The sequence below is a fragment of the Corvus kubaryi genome, unplaced genomic scaffold (assembly GCF_017639235.1).
Source record: "Corvus kubaryi isolate FWS band 111438036 unplaced genomic scaffold, C.kubaryi_AGA036_p1.0 37262, whole genome shotgun sequence".
Lineage (NCBI taxonomy): Eukaryota > Metazoa > Chordata > Aves > Passeriformes > Corvidae > Corvus > Corvus kubaryi.
In genome coordinates, this window is record NW_024581078.1 from 1247519 (window position 1) to 1271000 (window position 23482).

At 46.0% G+C, this 23482-nt stretch overlaps 1 protein-coding gene across 1 annotated transcript in view; it reads right to left on the bottom strand.

Moving 5' to 3' along the window:
- ELL (elongation factor for RNA polymerase II) overlaps window positions 1-23482 on the bottom strand; it is a 53579-nt gene that overhangs the window by 13194 nt on the left and 16903 nt on the right. Inside the window, exons 2-7 of the mRNA XM_042024445.1 lie at window positions 15566-15613; window positions 10601-10722; window positions 10123-10286; window positions 6947-7200; window positions 3789-3913; window positions 600-696 (exon numbers count right to left, since the gene is read on the bottom strand). Of these exons, the coding sequence (XP_041880379.1) occupies window positions 600-696; window positions 3789-3913; window positions 6947-7200; window positions 10123-10286; window positions 10601-10722; window positions 15566-15613 (810 nt within the window). The remainder of the gene's footprint in view (window positions 1-599; window positions 697-3788; window positions 3914-6946; window positions 7201-10122; window positions 10287-10600; window positions 10723-15565; window positions 15614-23482) is intronic.

The following is a 23482-nucleotide window of genomic DNA, read 5'->3' on the forward strand; positions in this document are numbered from 1 at the left end:
CAACGCCAGCAACGCCTGTGCTGGGAGATACTGGGAGAAGCGGGGACAAGGCTCCGCTTGACACGCGTCAAACGCGGCTCCTCCGTGGTTTATGGTCATGGAAAAAGCAGGCAAAATGTTCTTTTCACAGCTCTGTGCTCTGGCATCTCTGAGCCAGGAGCGGCCCAACCTGCCCCTGATCTGTCACAGCAATTAGGCTGCAAAAGGTCAAGGGTTTTAATAACTCAACCATGTTTGGGAGTTGCTTATTACAGCTTCGTTCCACTCAATTATTAGTAATGAGGAAAACACAAGCTCGTTCTCCCAGGAACTCCAGGAGGGATGGAGGCACTGCAAAAGGAATTTAGCCCTTAAAACTAAACCTGAGCCCCATTGTCAGAGATCCTCCCCACGTCCAAAGGAGAAACAGATGCTGAGGAAAAGCCAGAATTAGACTCCAACTTAATAAAACAGAAATAAAAACCCAAGGACCTCCTGACCCGGCAGCAGGTGATTACAGGGTGCAGACAGGCACAGCTCAGCCTGGACCCACATCCAGCAGCCAAATCCATCAGGAGGCACAAGGATCCTGGGCTGGAGCTGGGAGGGGGATCACCCACCTGAGGGGGAGAGCTGGAGCTGACGGTGTCCTTCGGAGGGCTCAGGGAAGGCGCTTCTCCCTGGAAACCGCCGCTGTTCTGGGGCTGGCAGAGCTTCCTGCAAAACACAACCGGGGGCTGGTGACATCCCGTGCCAAGGGGACAGGTGGCACTGCACACCTTGCAGCAAAGAGCCTTTCCAGGCCTCAAACTCTGCTTGAAGGTGCCACAAAGGAGCTCGTTTAGGCTCTTATCTCTGGCAAAAGCTGGGAAGGAGAAACTCTTACAGGAGAATATCACTGACAAATTGGAATTCCTTATCTCTTTCTTGCTTTGTCGTGATTTTTGGGGCTCTTTGGTAATGGAAGTCACACCTTGGACCAACATGGCCAAGGCTGAGCTCTTGGGCACATGAAAGGACGCCCTGTTGAGGTTGGAACTTCTTTTTCAACAATTTTACCTTTTTTCCCCTTGAACTGCTGATGTAAGAATCAAAACAAATTAATTCCAGCCTCAGAAACATAATTCACACGGAGATGAGTAAAAGTGGCATTGAATTTCAAGGTGAAAAGGATATCATATATTATTCCTGCTGATTGAAATACAGCTCAGGAAGACATTAATTAAACAAATTTCTGCTGAGTTTTTGCTTTCTGAGGCAACTTGGAAAGCAAAGCTCACTGAAGAGGGGCTGAAACTCAAGCTCAGATGTTGAGGAATAAGTTCTCCCACTCATTAGCATCATTAAAACAACATTTTATGGTAACAGCAGCCCTTTCAGCAGTGAGCTCCTCTGGGTCCAGGAAAAGCAGGATTATAATAGGAACTGCTGAGGTATTATTGGTCCACCAGGATTTACATTTCGGGCTTCCCAATAATACTTTTCAGTTGCATCATGCAAAACAGAGCTACTCTGGGCTGTATTTGTGGTATTGGACAAACAAAAAAAAACAAAACCCTTTTGTAGCAACAAGAAGTACAATTAGAATCACTTGAGTGCCTGAATTCCCCTCCAGGCTGGGTCTCTGCTCCTCTCCAGATCTCAGAGTATTTTCCCAGCCCACCAGCCCAACAATTCTGACACCAGACTGCCCCTCCATTAATCACCCAGGAAAAAAAAAAAAACACTCTTGCATCAGGTTGCAGCTGACAAACTGCAAAAAAAAAAAATAGAATTCGGGGTTAAAGGTTTTAATAAAGTAGCTCTTCAGTCAGTTTGTCAGGAGCCTGAATAACCCACCTTGAAATTCCCCCACATGAAACTGGAATCAGCATTGAAGCTCACCCACATCCTTTAAACATTGGGAAGATTATCTCAGAGATAACACCCATGACTTGACAAGATTTGGCTTCTAACTCCAGCTTGAACCTTGGGCTGTGTTGCAGCAATATTTAGACATCTGCAGTGTCACCACTGTCCTGACTTTGTTTAATTTTATTTCAAACAACCTCAGCAGCCACAGATCGACTCACGGAAAGGACTTGGGGATTGTGAAAACGGGAAGGAGACATTGATATTGCCTAAAAACCCCAGTGAAAGTGGTTTTTGGGGGGCTGGTTGATCAGCCTGAGCAAGCTTATCACATCTCCTAATTGTTAATTGTGGATTTTAAGGAGTCATGAAAGCATTGAGGTCAGCAGAGGAAAGACTGCAGAGAATCCTGGAATGGTTTGGGCTGGAAGGACCTTAAAGCTCATCCAGTTACAGGTTGGGACACCTTCCCCAGACCTCAGGCTCCCCAGCGATGACAGAAAGATGGAAAACATAAAAAAGGAGGAAAAACGAGCTGGTTTAACCCTAACAGGAGGAAAACCGAGCTGGTTTAACCCCAGCACAGTTAGACCCAGCTTTAATATCTGCAGATGTGTTAATTACTGCAGCTGCTGAGGCACTGAGTGGCCACTGGCCCTGAAATGCAGGAGGACCTGGAACAATTGGTTGGCTCCAGGCAACGACGGCGCCCAGCGACGCAAACCCCAACGTCTGCTGCCTCCTGTGCCCTTTTTCTGGCTCTGTTTTCCTCCTGTCTTCAACCCCACATGTTTTTTTTCCATTCTGGAGCCTCATTACCTGCACTGGCTGAGCAGGGCTTTGTTTGTACAGTTGAATACATCCTTTCCAAGGTCTATTTTTAGACCCTTGCCCAAGTGAATGCCACAATTCTAGAAAAAGCAGTAAACATGGCTTTTCCACAGGGAGAAATTCACTTCGGGGGGGTTTTTTTTTGGGGTGGTTTTTTTTTTTTTTTGAAGGCCATAAAGATTGCATGGCAGTTGGATTTTTCCTTTTAATTACAATTTTATAATTTCACATCAAGGCCATTTAAACGAGTTCTGATTTTCTTTGAGCACACCAAAGCACTTGGAGTGCAAGTTTTCTGTTGGTTTAAAAAAGTCTCATCTCTAAGTCAATTGTGCTTTTGAATCATGGGAAGTGCTCAAACAGAGCACGCTGTGCTTCAGTTTAACCAAAAGTGCAATAAAATAGAGCACAAGTAAAAGCTCTGCCTGCATGACAAGACCTGTACCAAGGCACTGAAAAATATCAACGCTCAGAGCAGAATTCGGGAGGAAACTGGGAGATTTGGTATCTTTCCCTGCCAGCCAGAAGCTTCCAAGCCTGGAGGCCTCACCTAAAGAAAGTATCTGTAGAGGGAACAAGTTTTCAGCAGCTAAGGATGAACTGAATCTGTTAAGGGCTCTTTCAGGAGGGAACATGGGAACAGAGATCACACTCCAAGCAGGACAACCAGCATGAGTTTTAAGGGATTTATCCCACAAAACAGCCTCTTGCTTTTCCATGCATCCATGACTTCAATCAAATGTCAGATTTAGGGGTGAAACACTTCAACCTGCACAGGAAGATGTGGAAAAAAGGAAGGAGAGTTGAGCTGGACACATTTAATCCACTCATCTCCCAGGATTTCAGACCAGCAGTATTATCTCTACCAGCTCTGCTCCCATCCAGGTTTCCCCCCAAGCTTTGCCTTCAACGATTTGAAGACAGCCCAGGATGATGTGAGGAGCGGATCCACTTGGAAATATTCAAGTTTAGTCAACTCCTACAGGTCCCTGGGTGATGAACAGTTTCAAACGATGTCAAAATAAGTCACACACTCAACTTACAGACCTCAGTCACCCTGATTTACAGAGCCTGCCCTGGCCCAGGATTCCCTGGATGATACCAGAGAGAAGATGATGGATAATTACCTAACGAGGATCCTCTTCAACAACTGCTGATCTCCTTCTGAGTAGCCAGGCCAGTCCTTCTGCACTTCTTTGTATACACAATCTTTCAGTGTGAAAGTGCTGTCCTTGGCACTCAGATTTGCCACCTGGAACAGAAGGAATTTGGAAAGCCATCGTTAAGGTTTAATTTTCTCACTTCCTCGACCAAACAAGAGCTAAGATGAAGGCAAAATCTGAGCAGACTTAGCAGCTGTTAGTAGTGTCAGAGAACAAGGAGAGACTTTAATATTTCATTTCCTTATTATTAACATTATTTAATCAAACTGTGCCTTTCCTCTCGCCTTGTCACTGCAATAATTCATAATGAGTTTCTAAAGCACATCCAGTTGAGTGGGAAATAAGTCATATCTGAAACAGATTATTCAGCTTGGGGAGCCTGGACCAGTACACCACCACGTGATGCTAACACCTGGAAATAAAGCCTAATGGGAACAGGCAGGTCACTTATCACACCTGTCCCATAGCCAAAATGGGGCAGTTTATGGCCAAAGAGGAACTCTTGGGGCGATAACTTGGTTAACAATTGCCAGGAGATAACTTCTCACTAATGAGCCAACAAAACAGGCCACAGAGAGCTGCTTTCTCAGGGAGCTCTGAGGAGAATGCCCTGGGATCACCTGGATTTTATGCAGAACTTTTCCAGGGCAAGAACAGAACCTGGGATTTCCAGCTTCAAGCCAGCAGAGCTCTGCAGGGAGCTCAGCACACTTGCACCAGCAGCCACCTGACATTTTATCCAACCCTGTCCCTGTGTAGTTTCCCCACAAAACCCTGCATGGAGAGGGAACACTGCTGGAACGGGCAGAGCTGGATTAGAATGGAAACAATTTGTGAAAGAGTTATCCCACTTGGATCAGTCTTTCCACAGCCTGACTGAAAATTTAACTTCTTGCTGCTAGTTACATGCCTGAAAAACCAGAGTTGGCACAAAGCAAAGAGCCCCAGCGAGGCCTTCACTGATAATGAACCTCTCTTGGGTGATCCACAGTCATGGAATGGTTTGGTTCCATCTCATCCCATGGGCAGGGACACTTTCCACTATCCCAGGCTGCTCCAACCTGGCCTTGGACACACTCCCAGGGATGGGGCAGCTTCTCTGGGCAACCTCAGCTCGCAAAGCACTGCAAGTTTGAAATGAAAATAAAGCTTTCAATGTGTTTTTGAAGAGGGATGAGGAGGCCCAGGTGCCAAATGCTCTGCCCAGAGCCAGGCAAAGCCAGCAGCTGCATCCCAAATTCCCTGCTGGAGCCCCTCAGCTTGGAGACTGCTACCCTTGAAAGTGGAAAATGCTTTTATCCACTGCATGGAGATCTTGTGCATCTGTTTAGGGATTACTGTTCTCCACTGAGGATGTGGCTGTGCGCAGGGATTTCCATTATCCACACAGCAGGAAAATGCCTCAAAAACAAGCAAAAGAGTGGGAAGTCTTGAATGAGGTGAAGATGCTGCTGGATCCCTCTGCTTTTGCTTTAGGGAGGCTACAACCTAATATTAAAAATATCAAAAATCTAGGAATTTCAGAGCAAAAAGCTGCACAACCAACACGGCAAACTCTCCTGATAAGCGAAAAATAGAAAGCCCAGTTATCGGTTTACATGACAAACACTTTGTTTTTCCTTTCAGTCCTGTCAGCTTTCCAAAATCCTGAGCCAAAATACAAGAAGAATTTGAGTAGTGTTTTACATCGAGGTATCCCTGTAAACACACCCAGGAGACAAAAGCAAATCCAGGTTCTCCTTTACCAAAAAAAAAAAAAAAAAAAACGTCGCCCAGAATTTCTCTGCTCCCTGCCTGTTCCTGGAGCCCAGGAAGAACAACTCGGATTTTTCTCTGCACAGAGGCTGAGAGCTGCTACCTCCTTGTTTTGCTCGTGTGGGACTCTGCAAGCTCCACCCCAGCCCTCCCAAAAATAGAAACCTTGCAAAATGAGGCAAAAAGGCCGCCAGGAACACGGAGTCCTGCGAGAGATGCAAGAGCACAATGAAACCCACACCTAGACAGATTTAGACGTGTAGCTTTAACACAGCCTGTAATTTTTAGCTTATCTGTGTCTGCCTGTGCATGGGAGCCCTGGGAGGGCTGAGAGGGATTAACTTTACGAGCACCACGTTTACAGCCAAATCAGCATTTAGCCCAACGAGGGCGGCCCCGTGGGCAGCGCCGCACGCGCCGCTCGCCTGCCAGGGATGGGGCAGAGCATCCATCAAAAGCGAGGATCAGAAACACAGATTTCTACTCTGAAACTCAGTGACAGCGTTGAAAAAGTGCTCCAAGAAACTGCTGGGAAATTAAGGGCTCTGGGATTAAAATCTAAGGAAGGAACAAGTTGTGCCAGCTGTGACTCTGTTTTTAATACGACCTGCCCTGTGCCCTTGGGCAAACTGAACTCCTGTCTCACTCTTTATGGAAAGGAGTAAAAAAGAAAAAAAAAAAAAAAAAAAGGAGTTTTTTCCAGAATATATTCCAGAACAGAAGAAGGCAGCTGCAGCATTTAAATAAATAGCCATGATGTGTTTAATAAAGCAGTGAAGGTGTTTACTGCGAGGCCTAAAATGGCACCTTTAATGTGACTCAAAGTGCTAGGAACTGATTCAGCTTGGAGACAGCTTTCACACTTGACACACAAATAATGTGCTTGGCAAGGAGCTACATGATCTTCACACCTAACCAGTGGCACTTCCAAGCAGGAAAGGCTCTGAGGAGTACAAAAAAAAGTGGGGGCATCTTTTCCTTCACATACAAAACTTGTGCCAATACAGAGCGTTGCTCCTTTACATCCATGAGAATAAAACAGGGATTTAGAGGTTATGACCAAATAACTTGTGGATCCTCAGTCAAGAGAATCCTCCCCATGACCAAGCAGAAGTGTCCCTCTAAAAGGGACTGATCTGGTGAGCCAAAATCATCTGGCTTGGTCGCACCCCCTAACCCGAGGCGTAGCCACGGGAGGCTCCTGCTATCTCTGCACCAGCCCTGGGAGCTGAGAACTGTGTTCCCCACAGCCTTTAGAGTCACATTCAGCTGCAGCCTGGAGATAACAGGTTCCACTGCCACGGGAGGGGGGTCTGAGAAGACATTTTTCCCTTTACCTAAATCGTTGCCTTCATCAGAGTACAAACCTGTTGCAGAAGGTTATCCAGCAAATCCTTGTCCTGCTGAGAAAGTCCATCCTTCTGCAATCTGAGAATAAGTTCAGGTTTCTTATAAGGCTTTAGTGCCAGTAAGTGCACAACCCTATCTTTGAAGGGTCTCTGGGAAATCGCACTATTGCCTCTCTTTATTGCACTGGCAAGGTTGACTGGCGTTGGGCGCTTCCTGGAGGGAACAGCATCGGAAGCTCCTGGTGCAGGTTTACGCACCTGAACCTTTTTGCCTAAAATGAGATGAGAATAGTGAACTGCAGCAGTCACCTCGCAAAGGCCAGTGGGCTGTCAACACCAATACGGAGCTCGTCACATCCCTGTGAAGTGCCACGAGGCGACAAGGAAGGACAAACACCACCAGCACACCCCCTCCGTCCCGACGCGCCGCCGGAACGAGCATCCCGTGAGGTTTATGGTTCGTGACAAGCTTGTAACAAGTAAACAGCAACACCAAGCTCTGGAAACCTGAGTATTATTGGCCACCAGCTTACATAAAGCTCCCTTTGTTTGCCAGCTTTTCATTTATCCCAAGTGCACGTATCCCCACGGTTAATCGAACTATTTCTGCCCTCCCTACGAGAAGAAAATTCTGCATTATTATGTAGAAGAGTGGAAATACGGAGTGGAAAGACCAGAACTGGTCAACGAGCGGCTCCCCGCTGCTGAGCTCAGCAAAAACGCTCCTCCAGCAGATGTTTCTGCTTTTAGAACAATAGGAACTTTATGGGGCTGGGTCCACCTCCCTTCCCCCTCCAAACACGGCCCCACGAACGGGGCTGACACTGGGTCATCAGCCTATTCATGAGGGTGCTGCCTGTGCTGATGGAATAACCCCTTCTCCACTGCGTTTGCAGATAAGTGACAACATAAAGCTGGCTCAGAAGTGCATCTCAGCTCCAGCCCCACTGTGGTTCTTGGTTGCTGACAGCACGATCCAAGAATTCACTTTTCCCATTCCTATGGAAAAACAGAACCCTCACACCATCACTTAGTGGAGCCCAAATCAAGGGACTGGGACAATTTCGAATACAGGAGCAGGTCCCAGCTACCAAAGGCAAACCAAGCAAAGCTGAAAACAAAACGTGTAGGTTCCAAGGTCTAAAAACCTGGAGATCCAATCAATAATCACTTGGGCTGGAGAAAGGGACCTTCGCTAGGACAAACAACATCCAAGCATTTACTGCAAGCGTTTGGGAGGTTTATTCCAGCAGGGCACTGCTCCATTGCTAGGAAGCGACGTTTTCAACTGAGTCATCTGAAGATACTGGGGATTGTCTGCACTGTTTGTTTTACTGAGCTGCACATTGCGTAACCCAGGCCCCATTTCCTGGCTTTTTATTATACACCACGGTGCTGGGAGAGGAAGCACGACCCATCCTCGGCAGGGCTGAGGGGAGGTGAGAGGGGGAACGACACCAATTCGCACGTTAAACATCCCACAATCCAGAGGTCAACTGGATTTTGTTTCCAGAAATGGGACGAGAGAAGATTCGTCAGCTTTCTAGAACTGCCTTAACTCTTGCCAGGTCATGAACAGTAAAAACATCACGTTGGGAGGTTTCCACTTAAGGGCTGGAGCCAAAATGTGCAGTGATAGGAAAAGAAAAAACGAAGTTAAGGCAGGACACAAAGGGTTTTCAAATATTTATACACGTGCACGTCTGTGGATGCATGCACACGTATTTAGTGTGGTGACAAGCACACATCCCCTGCAGCTTTACCTGCAGCTGTCTATTTACACATCTATTTATTCAAGTGTCAGCTCACATCTGTAAGTTCTGCTGCTCTCCAATTCCAACATTTCATATAATTTTTTCCACATCTGAGCTGCCTGGAACGACTCCACTGGCGCTGAAGTGCTGAGCTCTGTGTTCTCCTGGAAATGTGAGAGCCAGCCCTGTCCCTCCAGCCCAGGCTGCAGGGAATCAGCTGATGCTGCTGGCACACCAGGACCTGCAGATCCCACACAAGGACTGTCCTTCCACGCCCTTCCTTCTTGGACCAGAGCTCTCCTCCTCAAACACTGACATCTTATCTAGGAGCACTGGGAGCACACACTCTGCCCCTGCTGCTTTCACATGGCTCTGCCTCCATTTCAGGGCAGTAAAAGGTTTTAGCAGGAGCATTTTTAATTTTAAAAAGTTTTGCTCCATCTTTCCGGGAAGCAAATTGCTTTGAGAATCTTCTCCCTCAGAAGCTTTAACTTCAGGCACTTACTGTAATGTTCTCAAAGAGGAGCTAAACAAAATAATCTTCTGGCCTACAGGAAATCAATGCATTTCCTTCCTGATTACTATCTTGCTTCTCAGCTTTGAGCACTTGGCTGCTGTGACAATGAGTCAGGGTCAGTTCTACATTTTGCAACTCAACCCTTCTCATCACAGATCCTCTGAGAAGAGACTGGCTGCAGATCACATGGGCTGCAGGAAAAGCAGTTGCCTCAGAAAAACAAAAAATAGTGAAACTCTGCATTCTGGTTACTGTTTGTGCTCTAAGTTTGTGAGCTGAGGTTAAGCAAGGTCCTGAGCCCAAGGCTGGCTGGCTGGCTGCAGGCTCCCTGTGTTATTTGCCATGGTTTTATTTCCTCTGCTAAGGCTTTCCTGCTGTTGTCACAGTGAGAAGGGCTGTTCAGGCTGCTTTGGTGTCTGTGTTTATTAACAGAGGGCACTGCTGACTGTGTCCTGCCTGCTGTGGTCTCGTGGGGCACAGCTGTGACACGGTGGTGGCAGTTTTAGCTGAGCTGGCCAGGAGCAGGGACACTGGGAGGGCTCAGCAGGGAGCCCCGGCACTGCCACGTGACAGACGTGACCTAATGCCAGAGCCATGTCACTGCACACAGACAACCCCACAGTGCTTTGGGACCTTAAAGATCACCCAGTGCCACCCCTTGCCACAGACAGGGACACCTTTGGGTTGCTCCAACCTGATCTTGGACACTTCCAGGGCTGGGGGCAGCCACGGTTTCCTTGGCGTGACGATGGAAGTGAAGACAACACAACACAAGGAGAGCAGCCCCCCTAAATCAGACATCCGTGAGGAACTACCAGGAACTTCTCACACTGCCACAATCAAGCCAACAACATCGGGATTTGCCTCCAGAACCTGCTGAGTCCCAAATGGAGTCCAGAGCCCCAAACTGAGTGGCTGCTTACCTACATATCTCCCCCCAGGTTTAATGACTATGGCGCTCCGGCTGCGAGTCTCCTCCTCTGCCTGTGCCATGCTCTGCCTCGCCTTCTGGTAGGAATCATCAGTAGCACACACGGTGATTTTATCCTGTATGCTTCCCAGGCAATCCAAATGGATATTGCCATTGCTGCAAGAGAAATGCAATGCAAAAGGTACTCCTGACACTGCAAAGGGACACCAGGCTGGCACTGGGGGACAGCCGGGGGGGGGTGTTAGCTGAATAATAGTGGGGGACACACAGGGGAGCTGAGAGGGAACCAGATGCTTCCCAAAAAACCACATCAAAACAGATCAGAAAAACTCTAAAAAGGAAGAAGGTGCATTAAGCTTTGTTAGGGAAAAGATGCTTCAGGAGAGAGGGTAAAAAAAAAAAAACAACAAACAAAAACCAAAAAAAAACAAAAACCAAAAGGCTGGGTTTTCCTTGGATGTCCCACTCACCTGGATACATACTGCTGGATGCAGTCAAAGCTCCCCTGGGGACTGTCCTTGCCAATGTTGGAGAGATAAAACGTGAAGGTCCGCACTTCCGCCGGTCGATCGGGCCTCGGGATCGCGATGTGCTGCTCGGGACAGGAGGGGGAACACTGGTCACTTGGGCAACCCCAGGCCGAGGAGAGTTCAATTCTCCTGCAGCCAGGATGCTCTGAGGCACCTTACAACAAGGAAAGCACCCGGGTTACTGCACAGAGAGGCTGCAAGGAGAATTCAAGTTACCCCCACTGTGTGCAGTGGGAAGGAAAGGAAACACAGGGAAGAAAGAGCAGCTGAAGATGGATATGGCTGTGACAGAACAGAGCTGCCTCTCAAACAGAGCCCACAACCTCCTTGTTCTAGGAATCTGACCCAATTCCATCGATTCAGGCTCAAAACAGACTCGCTCCCACTGTTTAGATTCAATTTAAAACACTCGAGGCTCGTTTCCTCAGAATTAGTGATCCAGCACTAAACATAGTACATGCCAGGTCACTAGGTAGCATGCTTATTCTTTTTTAAGAAATTTTAATTCCATAACAAGATTTCATGGCTCACAGTAGAGTGTGACGCTGCTTCTAAATTAAATATTTAATCAAGCATTAAGTGTGCTCCACAGACAACTCCTCAGCCATCCTGCATTGTTGTTCTCACCCCCCCCAGCCATTCATTTTTCAAAAGGGAAACTGTCTCCCCTCTGCATTCAGGATCCGACATAAATGTCGTGTCTGAGCTCTACTATCACATCAATATTTGATAATTAAGATGGCTTCCAGAAGATGAGACAGAAGGAACACCAGCTCCAGCTTATTTTAGGCCAGGTTTTCACCACACTGATTTATATTTACCCAGATTGCCACATCTATGCAGAAAATACACACTCCCAGCAAGCCAGCCCGTGGCATCCACACATGACTGTGCTGGGACAGGAGGGGTTTTGGGTGGTTTCCTTGAGACCTCAGACGTCTCCAGCAGCCTGGAAAACCCAGGGATCTGTGTCCCTCTGCTAAACCACAGGGATGTTCTCGGAGGCTGCAAGAAGAGCCGAGCCCGTGTGTGGCGTTTCCCTGCCCTCAAACAGAGCTCCCTTCTTCCAAGCCCAGGAACCCAGACTTGAGCCTTGCTTCATACAGAAGGACAAGTCATCCCCAGGATCTGAGTCTGAAAACACTGGGAGCAGATTTTTTGGGTGCTGCTGGACCCTCCCTGAGCAGCCTCATTATCTCCCCTGCCAAACGTGTGCCACAGCCCTTGAGCCCTTTTAATCTTTCCTGGCATCCTTTGCCCCCACCCAGGCACGGGGAAGAAAATTCCCCTCTGCTTTACCAGAACAGGCACAAAGGCACAGTTATGTAAGCAGCAGACTGGGGGGATTTTGCAGCTGGAAATTTGGTGGGAACGAGGAGAAAAGGAAAATCCAACAGGGATGTTCCACTTCCAGGGGGATCCAGCCATGCTGCACCTGAGCCTGGAAAATAAAACCTGCAGGATGTCACCAAATCACATCTCCACACACTACAAGAACTTTCTCCTCGCTCCTGCTTTACCACTGGAAAAAAACAGCTGCTCCAAAAGCCCCAGTTTTGGATTTTTGTAGGATTTTTGCAGTGTTTCCAGAGGCTGTAAAATGAGGCAGAGTCACTTTAGTACTGAAAAGTGTCGCATGTGCAACCCGGCCGTTATCTAGGAATTATTTTTAGCTGAAAACAGAAGGTTTCTCAAGCCACCAAACCAGCATGGTGACTGCTTTGAGGGAGCCCTAATTTTGGTGCTGGGTATTGCACCAGTAACCAGAGACACTTAAAAATAGCTCGGTACAGATGTGACTTCTGTTTTCTTCTTTCAAGTAACATTCATCTGTGGACAGCTCGCTCTGAACAGAGATTTCACCTCCCTCTATTAATACCAGAACTTCATCCCAAGAAATGGGGGAAACATTGTATTTTCCAATCCCAAAGCGAGGAGGTTTTGCTCCCAATGGTCATATTAAAAATGCTGCAGAACACACGTGGGTTTGGCACCTGAAGGGTATTTTTTTCCCCACCCCCAGTTCAGTTCTGTCCCTGCTCTCACCACCCCACAAGCACCTGCAAATTTCACCCAGCTTCAGCTCTGATTGTGCATGTCTTTTTACCAGAAAAGAAGCATTTTCGGTATTTCTTGTACAGTTCTGCACACAATTTGTAATGCTGTGGTACTCTCCAGCTCTTCAATTCTAATTGATGTGCCCATTGAAACAAGCAAAACGCTCAAAACTCCATAAAAACTTGTACAACTATCCAAGGAAATCCATGAGGAAAAGCTGACAGCCAGGTGCTGCTCCTAAGGAATATCCATGGTCCCACTTTAGAGGAACACTGATAAAAACAACCTGGTTACTACGACTGAAATTCTGATTATTACACAGAATAAAAGCCATTAACAAGAGCAGCATCACTACAGAGAAACACATCCCGAGGCAAAATCCCAGAAGTTTTTATCAGCTCCTGTGAGATTCGAGGCACACCAGGATCCAGGCAGGAGGTTTTGTCCCTTGTCACTGGAACAGCTGTTTTATTTTGGGCTACAACCACTGACTTCCTCCTTTCTGCTGCTGGCCAGAGCTGCCACCTTGCTGACCCTGGGTTTTATTCCCAACAATTCCCTTCCCTGGTTAATTAGTGTCTCAAACATGGAAGTTTCTTTTTCTGTGTATTAGAAACTGAAAGTATCCTTGACAGCTTTCATTAGAGCAACACTGGAATAGGTGAAAACGCATGGACACAATCATTTAAAGGCTTCCAGAGAATTAAATTCAAGAAGCAGCAGTTTGTTTAAATTCTTATTTTATGTCCTGCCTCCCTAAATCATCCAGTGAAGCATTTCCCTCCTGAGAGAGGGATATTCGCACAGAAAATTCCCACTGTTAAATCCTCGCTGCTTTAAATCACACTGGCAGTTGTGCTGTGCACAAACTTCCCACCCTCAAAAGTTAATGGGATTCTCCATAGCTGCATTTTTGGGAAGCAAAATAGCAAGGCAGCAAATTGGAGAATGGAGAAAGAGTGGAAGAAATAATTTAAAAAATAAAGCAGCTCAACAAATATGTTTTAATGTCATCATCTGGATGTGAGAGCCTGTTAAAATTCCTGGAATTATCTCTCCAGTCCAACTGATGGAGGATCCCTCGAAAGCATTTAAAGCCTCAGCTCCTTAAAAAGCAGGAGAATCCTGACATGCACAGTCCTACCCTTAAAAGCAGATGGTTCCCCAGCTGCCAGCTCCTTGTCATACCCAGGAAAAATAATAATAAAGGGACAAAGAGCTCTTTCTGTGCGCTCCCATGGAGCTGCAGCTCTCTTCAAAGCTCTACCTTTGGCCTTTCCTCGTCAGTGCCATTAATTAACCACTGAGGAGGAGCAGGCAGAGGTCAGCTCTGGCTGCCACATCCTCTCTCCAGCCCAGCCCTCCTGGCTCTTCTCCTTCTCCATGGAGTGACACTACAGGTGCCAGGCAGCTCTTCCACCAACGACTCATCTCTGGGAGTTCAGGGCTTAAATACAATGAACTCTTTTGGTTTTATTTTTTTAATTTCTAGAAGCAACTGCAGGATTTGAAAATATTCTTAATTACCCACAGAAATTAGTATTTTTTGTTAATCCATATCAGATCCAGGTGAAACCCACCACAAGCAGAGAGCAGAGGCTCAGGGCAGAGGAACATTTTAAGCTGTTTTGATCCCTTTTGCTACCTTTCCTTCAAGGAAAAACATTCAGAGGAGGAATTTCCAAAACTTAAGCAGCTTCACAGGAAAAGTCAGGTGTGGATGCTGCTTCCAAAAGGAAAGGAAAGCATTCCCAGTCTTTTCAGCTTCTTTATTCCATGCAAAGCTCATCCCATAAAGACAAATCACCCACCCTTAAGTTTTCCTCCTCACTTCTGACTGTGCCCAACCTCAATGGCAGATTTTGATCTCAACTTTCACGCTGAGCTTTCGGGGAAGTTTCAAGTCTAAACAAAGTAAAAAACCTGGAAATTGCTCCTTTCTTTATTTCCCAGGACAAGAAGGTTTGTATTTTTCTTCTTAACTTACAATAACAATCATGTCTTTCCTGCTACATTTTCTATGTACTGTTAGGGAGAATAATGTCACAAAGTAGGATGTGGGCAAGGACAATGTGCTGGGTTTAATGTCTACTCAATCCAAGCCTTTTTGAAAGCTTTAATGCGCCAGTGCATGAAAAACAATCAGAAGTTACAGCCATGTTCAGATTCTTGGGAAAAAAAAATTTAAAAATTAAATTCCCCTTCTTTATGCAGAGACTAAAGTTAAACACAGGCTTTTTTAGAAATAAAAGGTATATAAATGACATTTTTCAAGTTCACTGAAGGGCTGCATTGCTTTACCAGAAACACCACCACGTAAATCTCAACGTTGTCAGCAACTGGCATGACAGACTGGTTCAAGGGGCTAAAAATACCCTGGAGTTCTGTCATCGGAACAGAACTTGGGGAAGTAAAACTCCTAAATCTAAAATAACTTCTGGTACTCACAGAACTGCAGTTGTATTAAATAAACCTCCAGGACTCTCGGAGCAGCCTCCAAGCTCTGCTGCTGGAAGGAACTGGTACCCAAAAAGTCTTGGGCTCAGTTTAGGGCTTGGGATACAGGTGAGGTTTTCATGGATTTCTGCACCTTTTCCTTGTTCTACCCAACAGCACAGCCTTATACATCTGAATTTCCCAAAGTTAGGAAATAAAGAGGAGGAAAAAAAGGTTTGAGAGAGAGAGAATCCATGTGATCCATGGGCAAACACCTTCCTGGACCACACCTGAACCTCAATCCCTCACTTTCAGCAATCACAGCATCATTCCTTGAGCTGGAACAGCCCAAATTCCTCACTCCCATTAAACGTATAACCCAGGAAAGAACTTTTCCAGGGACAAACTTACCCCTTGGCTTCCTTGAAACTGGATGACTGGTTTTGACGTCACAGCATCCTACAAAAACAAGTGGAAAAACAAAAATTACCTCAGAGAAATTCAAAGCTCCAATGTTCACTGCCATACCATACTCAAGCTTAATTTTTCACCTGGATTTTTTTTACTTTCCTTAATTCTTTTTTAAAAGGAAAAGGCTCAGGGAAATGTAGATTTCAAATAAGAAAACAAAAAAAGTTCCTGAACCAGACATTTGTGTCCAGAAAAGGGATAAACTAAGGTCACCCTTAGTTCAGGAGAGGAGCAGCTCAGAGGTGACACGTGGTTCCTCCCGACCCCTCCACCACATTTTGGGCACAGAACAGCTCAGCTTTGGTGCTTATGTAAGTTTGGAGTTTAAAAATGGAGACTTGAAGGGAAAATTTATTCCAGTTCTCGTCCTGAGAGGACGCAAAGGGAATTTTTTCCAAGAGAAAGCTGGCAATCCTTTGGAAAAGCAAACTTTTTGCAGCTCCGTTGCAAAATCGTGTTGTTACGTTGCCTGTTTCAACAATCGGCCTCTTCCTCCAGGCTCAGTTGCTTCCATTTAAAAAATCATATTCCTGGGACTCCAAAACTGCTCCAAAGTGCTCAATTTCAGCCTTTCTGCCTCACTGTGATTTTACAGGTCACAAAGACTTCCATTCCAAGTCTCACCTGAGGTTTTAACTCAAGAAAAAAATAACAGACCCAACCCAAGCCATGCTGAATTTGGATTTCTCCAATTCCAGCACAATTGGGGCTGTGGATGTTTTATTTCCTAAATCACACAAAGCATTCCATGATGGGACTTGAGCTCCATGGGGCTCGTGGGATCTCACTGTGAAGCTTTCCAAAGGGCCAGAAGAATTTATAAATAGGTTGAAAGTGTCATTTATAAGTGAAAATGTTGCCATATGTATGGGAGACACATTTCCATGGGAAAACCACCAGGAATTCGGGAGAGCAAGTAGAAAAGGGTGAGTTGTATTGTCCTGTTTGTGTCACCCAGTTTCCAATGGATTACAGAAACAGATATTTACATTTCAGCAGCAAGAGAGTTAAACAGCTTGAAATTCATGAAGTTTATCCCCTCTCCTAAAACTTTTCCAGCCCAGGAGTGAAGAGACTTGGCCATGACATCAACAAAAAAATGGTTAAATTCACCAGCAAAAGAAAAAATCCTTTTAGCCCAGATAAACCTAACAAAACTTGGCTGGATAGACCCAGCCCAAGACAGAGTCTGAGGCTTTGCAGAGCCCACCCAACACAAAGTCACAGATCTGCATCACACCCAAGATCATTATGGGACATTTATGATGCTGAGGAAAGCAGGAACACGCTCAGAGCTGACAGCACTCCCTGAGCACTGGATAAGGAATTTTATAGACCCAGAACAACTTTTAGAAAGCACCAATAAACAACATCTTGCTCTTGGTACAGAGATCACTGAATTCCTCGAGTGCCACGACACTGCATTCCACAGGACACTGTTCACAGACAGCCTGGCCAGCTTTTTGTTCCCCGTGTCCAGAAATTCATAGGAACATACTTGAGCAAACAAGCATTTGAAACATGAAAAAAATCTGGATTTAAGAAAAAAAAAAAAAAAAAACAACAAAACCTGAAAAAAGCCAACCCATGTGGTTCTTGTACAGCAAATTACAGATTTGGGAAGTTCTGCTCTTCGGTCTGGAAAGTTGTTTAAGGGGAATAAAAAGGGGGTAAGGAGGATGGAATAAGGAGGCAGGAACAGAAGTCCTGATGCACAAATCAGACACAGTTTAATTACAGAACTTATAAATCCCACAGTCTACAAATAAACTGGTTTGAAGTTAAGTGGGTAATATCAGCTTTATGCAAGCTAAATGGCAAAGCTGAGATTTATCTCCCAAAATTCAGCGTTTCTGTCTGTGCCTGTTTGTGATCCCCTCCAGAGGAACACTGGAGCTCCCTGCCACACTCCACAGGAGGGATCACAGGGAAGAGACGGGTATGGGATGGACACTGCACCATCCCAGGTCCCTTTTTAGGCAGGGAAGGGGAAGGCTTTTGGCATCTCAGCAGCACCATCCCTCCACAGGCATCACTTCCCCAATGTCCAAATCCGTGGCAACAGGTCGTTCAGAACGTTCATGGAACAGGAGAACACACTGCACACCCTAAACTAATTAAGGATGTGACTCTAAGTACCTTTATTAGATGAAATTAAATGCCTGCATGGACACCTCCATTCAGAATAAAAGAGAACAGATGAATGACGTGAAACCAAATTAAACCCACGTTTCCATTTATATCTTCATTTGGATTAACTTCCTTGGATGTTCTCAGATGGACAACCCCAATTTTAAGGGGTTCTTGCTGCCCTTTCCAAAACCCCTGTCACTTTCTGAACAGTCACCTCAGAGTCACTTAATTCCTGTTCCTTAGTGATGCCATCACTGAACTTCCTGCGTTGCAGTTCCTACAAGTGCCATTCCATCCCTTTTTAGTGGGAACAAGGTCTTTCCCTGTGTCTTTCCAATTAAACCAAGTCATCTCCTCAGCCCTGGGTGCAGTAAATCCTTGGCAAATCAAGGATGCTGATGAAACCTCATCTTTGTGTTCAGACAAGAAGAAAAACAAGATAGGTTTGTCCAAGCAAAGGGGCACAACCTCACCCAGTGAATTCCAGCTTTAGCCCTCCAGGAGACTCTCTGTGTTTAGAAACAGCTCCTGGAAGCTGATTAAAGATAAAAAACTAAGGAAGAAAAGCACAGTTCAGGTACTTTGCAGCAGCCACCTGTCAGGTGAGCAGGTTTTATGCTGCTGCCAGGTAGCAGATGTTCATCCCTGCAGCTCATCCATGAGGGTGACAGCGCTGGAGAGGTCCAGAGGGAAGGAGCACAATTCCTGGGATCTGTGGGGAACACCACATGAGAACCACCCGTTTCCAGAGGCAGCAAAGCCCCTTTAAACGCACCTCAGACGCAGGAATTCCACTCCTGCCTGTGCTATTGTTCCAGCTGAAGGCTTCCTGACGCAGCTGGAAGGTTGGCAAAGCGTTCCTGCAGCTCCAGGGGCTGCCAGGTCCCACAAGGAGCTGCGTCAAACCTCCCTTGGAACGGCAGAGGAGCTGCTGGACCAGAGCTGGGCCCATCCTGCAGTCCCAAAGCTCTGCAGGAGTAACTCCCAAAGGAGCATCCAAACCACAGCTGTGCCTCTGAGATCTACCCAAACTGGAATTACCAGCTTCACCCTCTCCACCTGACTGGAAAACAGACCCTCAGAAAGGGCCTGGATACACCTCGGTATTTATTCCATAAAATTTTATTTATTTGCCATCTGGAAAGAGAACTTCCACACTTCCATGCCCCCCCGTTCCCTGCTTTCCACAGCTCCTGCTGTATTCCCGGGGAATGGTGGCGAAATAAAACCCTTTAAAGCTCTGCTCTGGGATGCCAACATGAATAAAACCCCACAGACCCAAGTGCTTTTTGTCAGTCCTCCACATACCATAAGATTATTTCAGAAGTCATGAGATTAAACCAGAAAAACCCCAACACTCATCCCCAAAGCTCCCACAGGATATTTAGCTTTTATTATCAGAGAATTGTGCTCATCCTTTAGTTTCCCCAGGCTAGAGGAGAGCACAAAACCCTAAAGAGAGACTCTGAAAGCTCACAGAGGTGGTGGCAACACACAAACAGCTCCTCACACTTAAATATTCCAGCTCTGGCACACGGAAGCTGAGTAAAGAGTAAGAAGGAAGAACAAGAAAGTGTCAATAGAACACAGCAGAACTGAATGTAAAACTAATGAAGTGTTTTATCAGGGATGATTGAAGCTGGCAGAAGGTTTTTAACACCTTTAGCAGAAAAGCTGGATAGGATGTTCCTACCCAGGATCAGAAAGGACACTGGAAATCCTCAGGTCAAGTACCCAGCTGAAAGCCTCCCTGTTTCTTCAGGGAAATACAGATAATTAAAGAATACGTCGTTTTGGGAAGTTCTGTCGTGTATTTACTGGAATTTATACTGCAGCCTGGGTTCTGTGGAAAATATTTGCCTGAACTTAGTATTGATGTGTTTGTCTGCTTTGTTCAATGTTCAGAGTCACCAATGCCCGGAGTGCAACTGAAAATTTACCCTTATTTGTGTTGGAACAAGGGGATTATTTTCAGAATTTAAAGCTTCTTACAAACAGTTAAAATTAGTAGCAAGAATTCCAATAAATATACAGAGAAACCATAAAATCCTGCTAACCAAAGCTGGCATTAATGGGATGTTTTCAACCATCACACACAATTCCAGGTAAAACCAGTGCCCAGGTAAAGCTGCTGCACCTCAGGAACCAGTTACAAAAATGGGAACAACCAGAAATCGCTTAAAAAGCACAAATTTCAGACTCTGTAATGCCCCAAACTCCAAGTTCCTCTTTAATTCTTTAGTTATGACTGGTTTATGTTTCTTTAGCCCACACAGAGAGGTCCAAATATAGGCAAGGCTCCCTCCCCTACTTCCTCTGGCTTCCCAGCACAACTGGGCAAAGGGTGGGATAAAAAGAGTCTGATCCCAATCCAGGAGGCTCCTCAGTTTAAGCACACCTGGATACGTGGGAAAAGCTCCTGCAGAGCTACACAGATTTCACTTTCCGTTGATATTTTTGTTTTCAACCCCTCCCAGACCTTGCAAAGCAAACCAGAGTCCAAAAGCAAAGCAGATCCACCCCGTGCCTGGCTGTGACAGACTCCCAGGAGACAGCTCCGAGTCCCTGAGTTCATTAGCAGCAAGAAATACAAATCCCAAGGGACAGGAATACCCTGGAATAACCCACAACTTCAAGTGGGTCTGTGTGAAGTTCGCTGGCGGTCAATTAGCCCAAGCTGGCCCAGGAGAGAGCTGCTGCATATTAGGGAGAGACAAAAGGCTGCTCCCAGGACATTCCACTATTCCAAGGCTTGTATTTACCTCCTCCCTGAAACACAGCAGCCAAAAAAGCCTCCTGAATATTCCCTTTTTATGTCCCATCCATTACTTGTGGAATTAAAACACCATCTCCCTGCAACACAATTTCCATCTGCAATTTGGGGCCTCCCAAGGATCCCGTTTGAAGTTGAGAACAGATGGGATGGAGTCTACTGCGACACGAAAATTACAGTTTTGCTATTCAAATCCAACATTCTCATGGAAAGAGCCTTGGAAATTCCACGTAAATCCACCACTACTGAGGCTTTCTACTCCAGAGAGGTGCCAGCTGCCAAGGTGAGCCACAGGGATGCTGCTGGAGGATTTAGGATTCACCCACATCCTTCCAGGGACGCAGATGGGATCTGCAAACCTCAGGGAGCAGGAGCAGAGTGGGGTGTGACAGGAGTTCCTTGGGCAGCAACCCCCAAATTATCCCATGGACACCTCTGCTCACTCCTCCAAGCTAATCCCATTTATCACCTTGTTAAGACAAGTGTTGTCACAGACCCCCCATTTTCCCCTCCCCAACATTTAAAAGAATTTTCTTTGGGCAGAAGCAAACACTCGAGCTTTTAACACAAATAATTTTTTAAAAGGTGCTTCTGATGAAGGTTTAAGAGCTGGACTCTCACCAATTACTCTGAACTGTAGTTTGTATTTATTATCATTTATCATTTGCCTAATAGGCATTAATGGCCACATTATCACCATAATATTAAAGCACCTACGAATCCTGCCCAGAAGTACAAGCAACAATAAAATGCTCAAAAGCTTTTATGTCAGCCAAAATGCTAAGCTGTACATTTGAAAGTTTTTAATTGCTAAACTGCTAAAGACACACTGGCTTCTTTAGTTATAATTGCATCATTTAAAGCGGGCTGTTGCAGCACAAATGTTGCTTCCTCAGTGGTTTAATTTTCCAGGGTTAAAAATCGAGAGTGTTTCTAGAAGATAAAAAATAAAGGAGTTTAAAGAGTCAGCTCAAAAAAACCCCCTCAACTTGATTTGCTGAAACCTATGGTTATGTTAAAGAATTTTACCATTCCCAGCTCCTTAAAGTCACAGAATTTCATTCACCATTCCCAGCTCCAAAGTTACAGAATTTCACAATTCCCAGCTCCAAAGTTACAGAATTTCACCATTCCCAGTCCCTCAGAGTTACAGAATTTCACCACTCTAGTAAAATTACCAATTTTACCAGGAAGCATCATGAGCAGCCTTTGACATCACTACACATCTGAGCATCTCAGATATCATCCCACTTGAAATGCAGGAAAACTCGATTTTTGTGTAAAGTTTAGAGAGTAAGACACATGATTAAGTTAAAAACCAAACTGTAGCCTAATGGAAATGCTTTGTCCTGCCCTGTACAGCAGAAAGCCAGGCCCTAAATGGACAATAGCCTGTATCAGCAAAGCAGAGAGCAATTAAACTCCACTGTCATCAAGATGTCACCCCACAGGCACGAGAGCTGAGCCAGCCATGCAGCCGGTTCTCTCTCGCATGCCTGGAGCTTCTGATCTCAGCTAATCCAGGTTAAAAAGCTCCTCCTGAATAAAATGCAGTGTGTTTGTTGGGTCTCTGCTGCAGAATTTAGCTGGGGACTCAAACGGAACCAACCGAGCTGTGCACGGGCGAGGCAACCCCATCCCTGCAGCTCCCTGCTCCAGCAGTGCCAGAGCTTCCTCCAGTCAGGAATTAAGGGAAGGAGATGGAGTGGGAGATAGGATACACGAACCCCATGGCTCCCCAAACACTCATCCTAAAAACTCAGGACAAGGGATGGAGGTGGAGGCTTGCCAGCCTCAGTGATGGGCTGTGGCACATGGTGATTTGTGCCAGATTCCCACTGGTTTTTTCATGGAATAATGGAATGGTTTGGGTGGGAAGGGACCTTAAACCCCATCCAGTTCCACCCCCAGCCATGGTCAGGGACACTTGCCACTATCCCAAGATTGCTCAAGCCCAGCAAAATCTTTTTGTTTCAATTTGTTAACTCCAATTAAAACTTTCCAGTGCTTCAAAGCAATCTTTGCTTCCCAGCACAGCATTAAGTGATGATTTTTTCTGTATTTGCAAAAATAAAGCTTTGAACACCCAAAAGAACAGATGGCTCTGACACATTCTGCTACTCTGGTCATCCCCAGCACCAGAGCACAAACTTTGGGAAAGGTGGGTTTGGGAAAGGAGCTCCAGCTCCCTGCACACCCCGAAAAACCCGAGGATGAACCACTTTGCTCCCGATCAAGCCAAGACGTTTGGACAGCACAATGTACAGTAGTTTTCCACTAGGAAGGAAAGCTGGGCACAGAGGCAATTTAGGCAATGCCTTTCAGGAAGAAAATTAAAAGGAGGCTCGACTCCTTGGAGAAATAATTAAAGTATTGTGAATTGGTATCGCGTTTACTCAGCCCACTGTGGAGCAGGAGACTTTGTTTGGCTGGAGCAGAGCCTGGCTCTGGCAAACAGAGCAGCCCATCCACTGGGTTGAGCCCTTCCCAAGAGCAGGAACCACCAAATGACTTCCTGCAATCCCTGCTCCTACATTTCTACGGCAGCGCAGATACAAGAAGTGAGTAACCCTTTCATGAGCACGGACACGGATTTGCTCTGCAATAAATACGAACACACGCAGGGGCTGCCATGGCTGCAAGGAGGAAATGGTCTGTCTCCAAAGAAAATTCCAGCTTTGTTTATGCACAGCTGGCACTTCCAGAGGACACTGAAGAGTTAAATCCACCTGTCTGCAGGGAAAGGCTCCCCTGCCAGGGGATGGGGAGAAACACTGCAAGAGGACAAGAACATACAGGGCCATTTTAAGAGCTACAACATTTTTATTCCAAACATCAGTTCCCTTTGGAATGGCCAGTCAATCACTGGATTCATTGCTGCTTCCTGAACACCCAACTTCACTGCTGGATGGGATCTGGGGGCTCTGCCTGGCTGAAGATGGAAAGCAGAG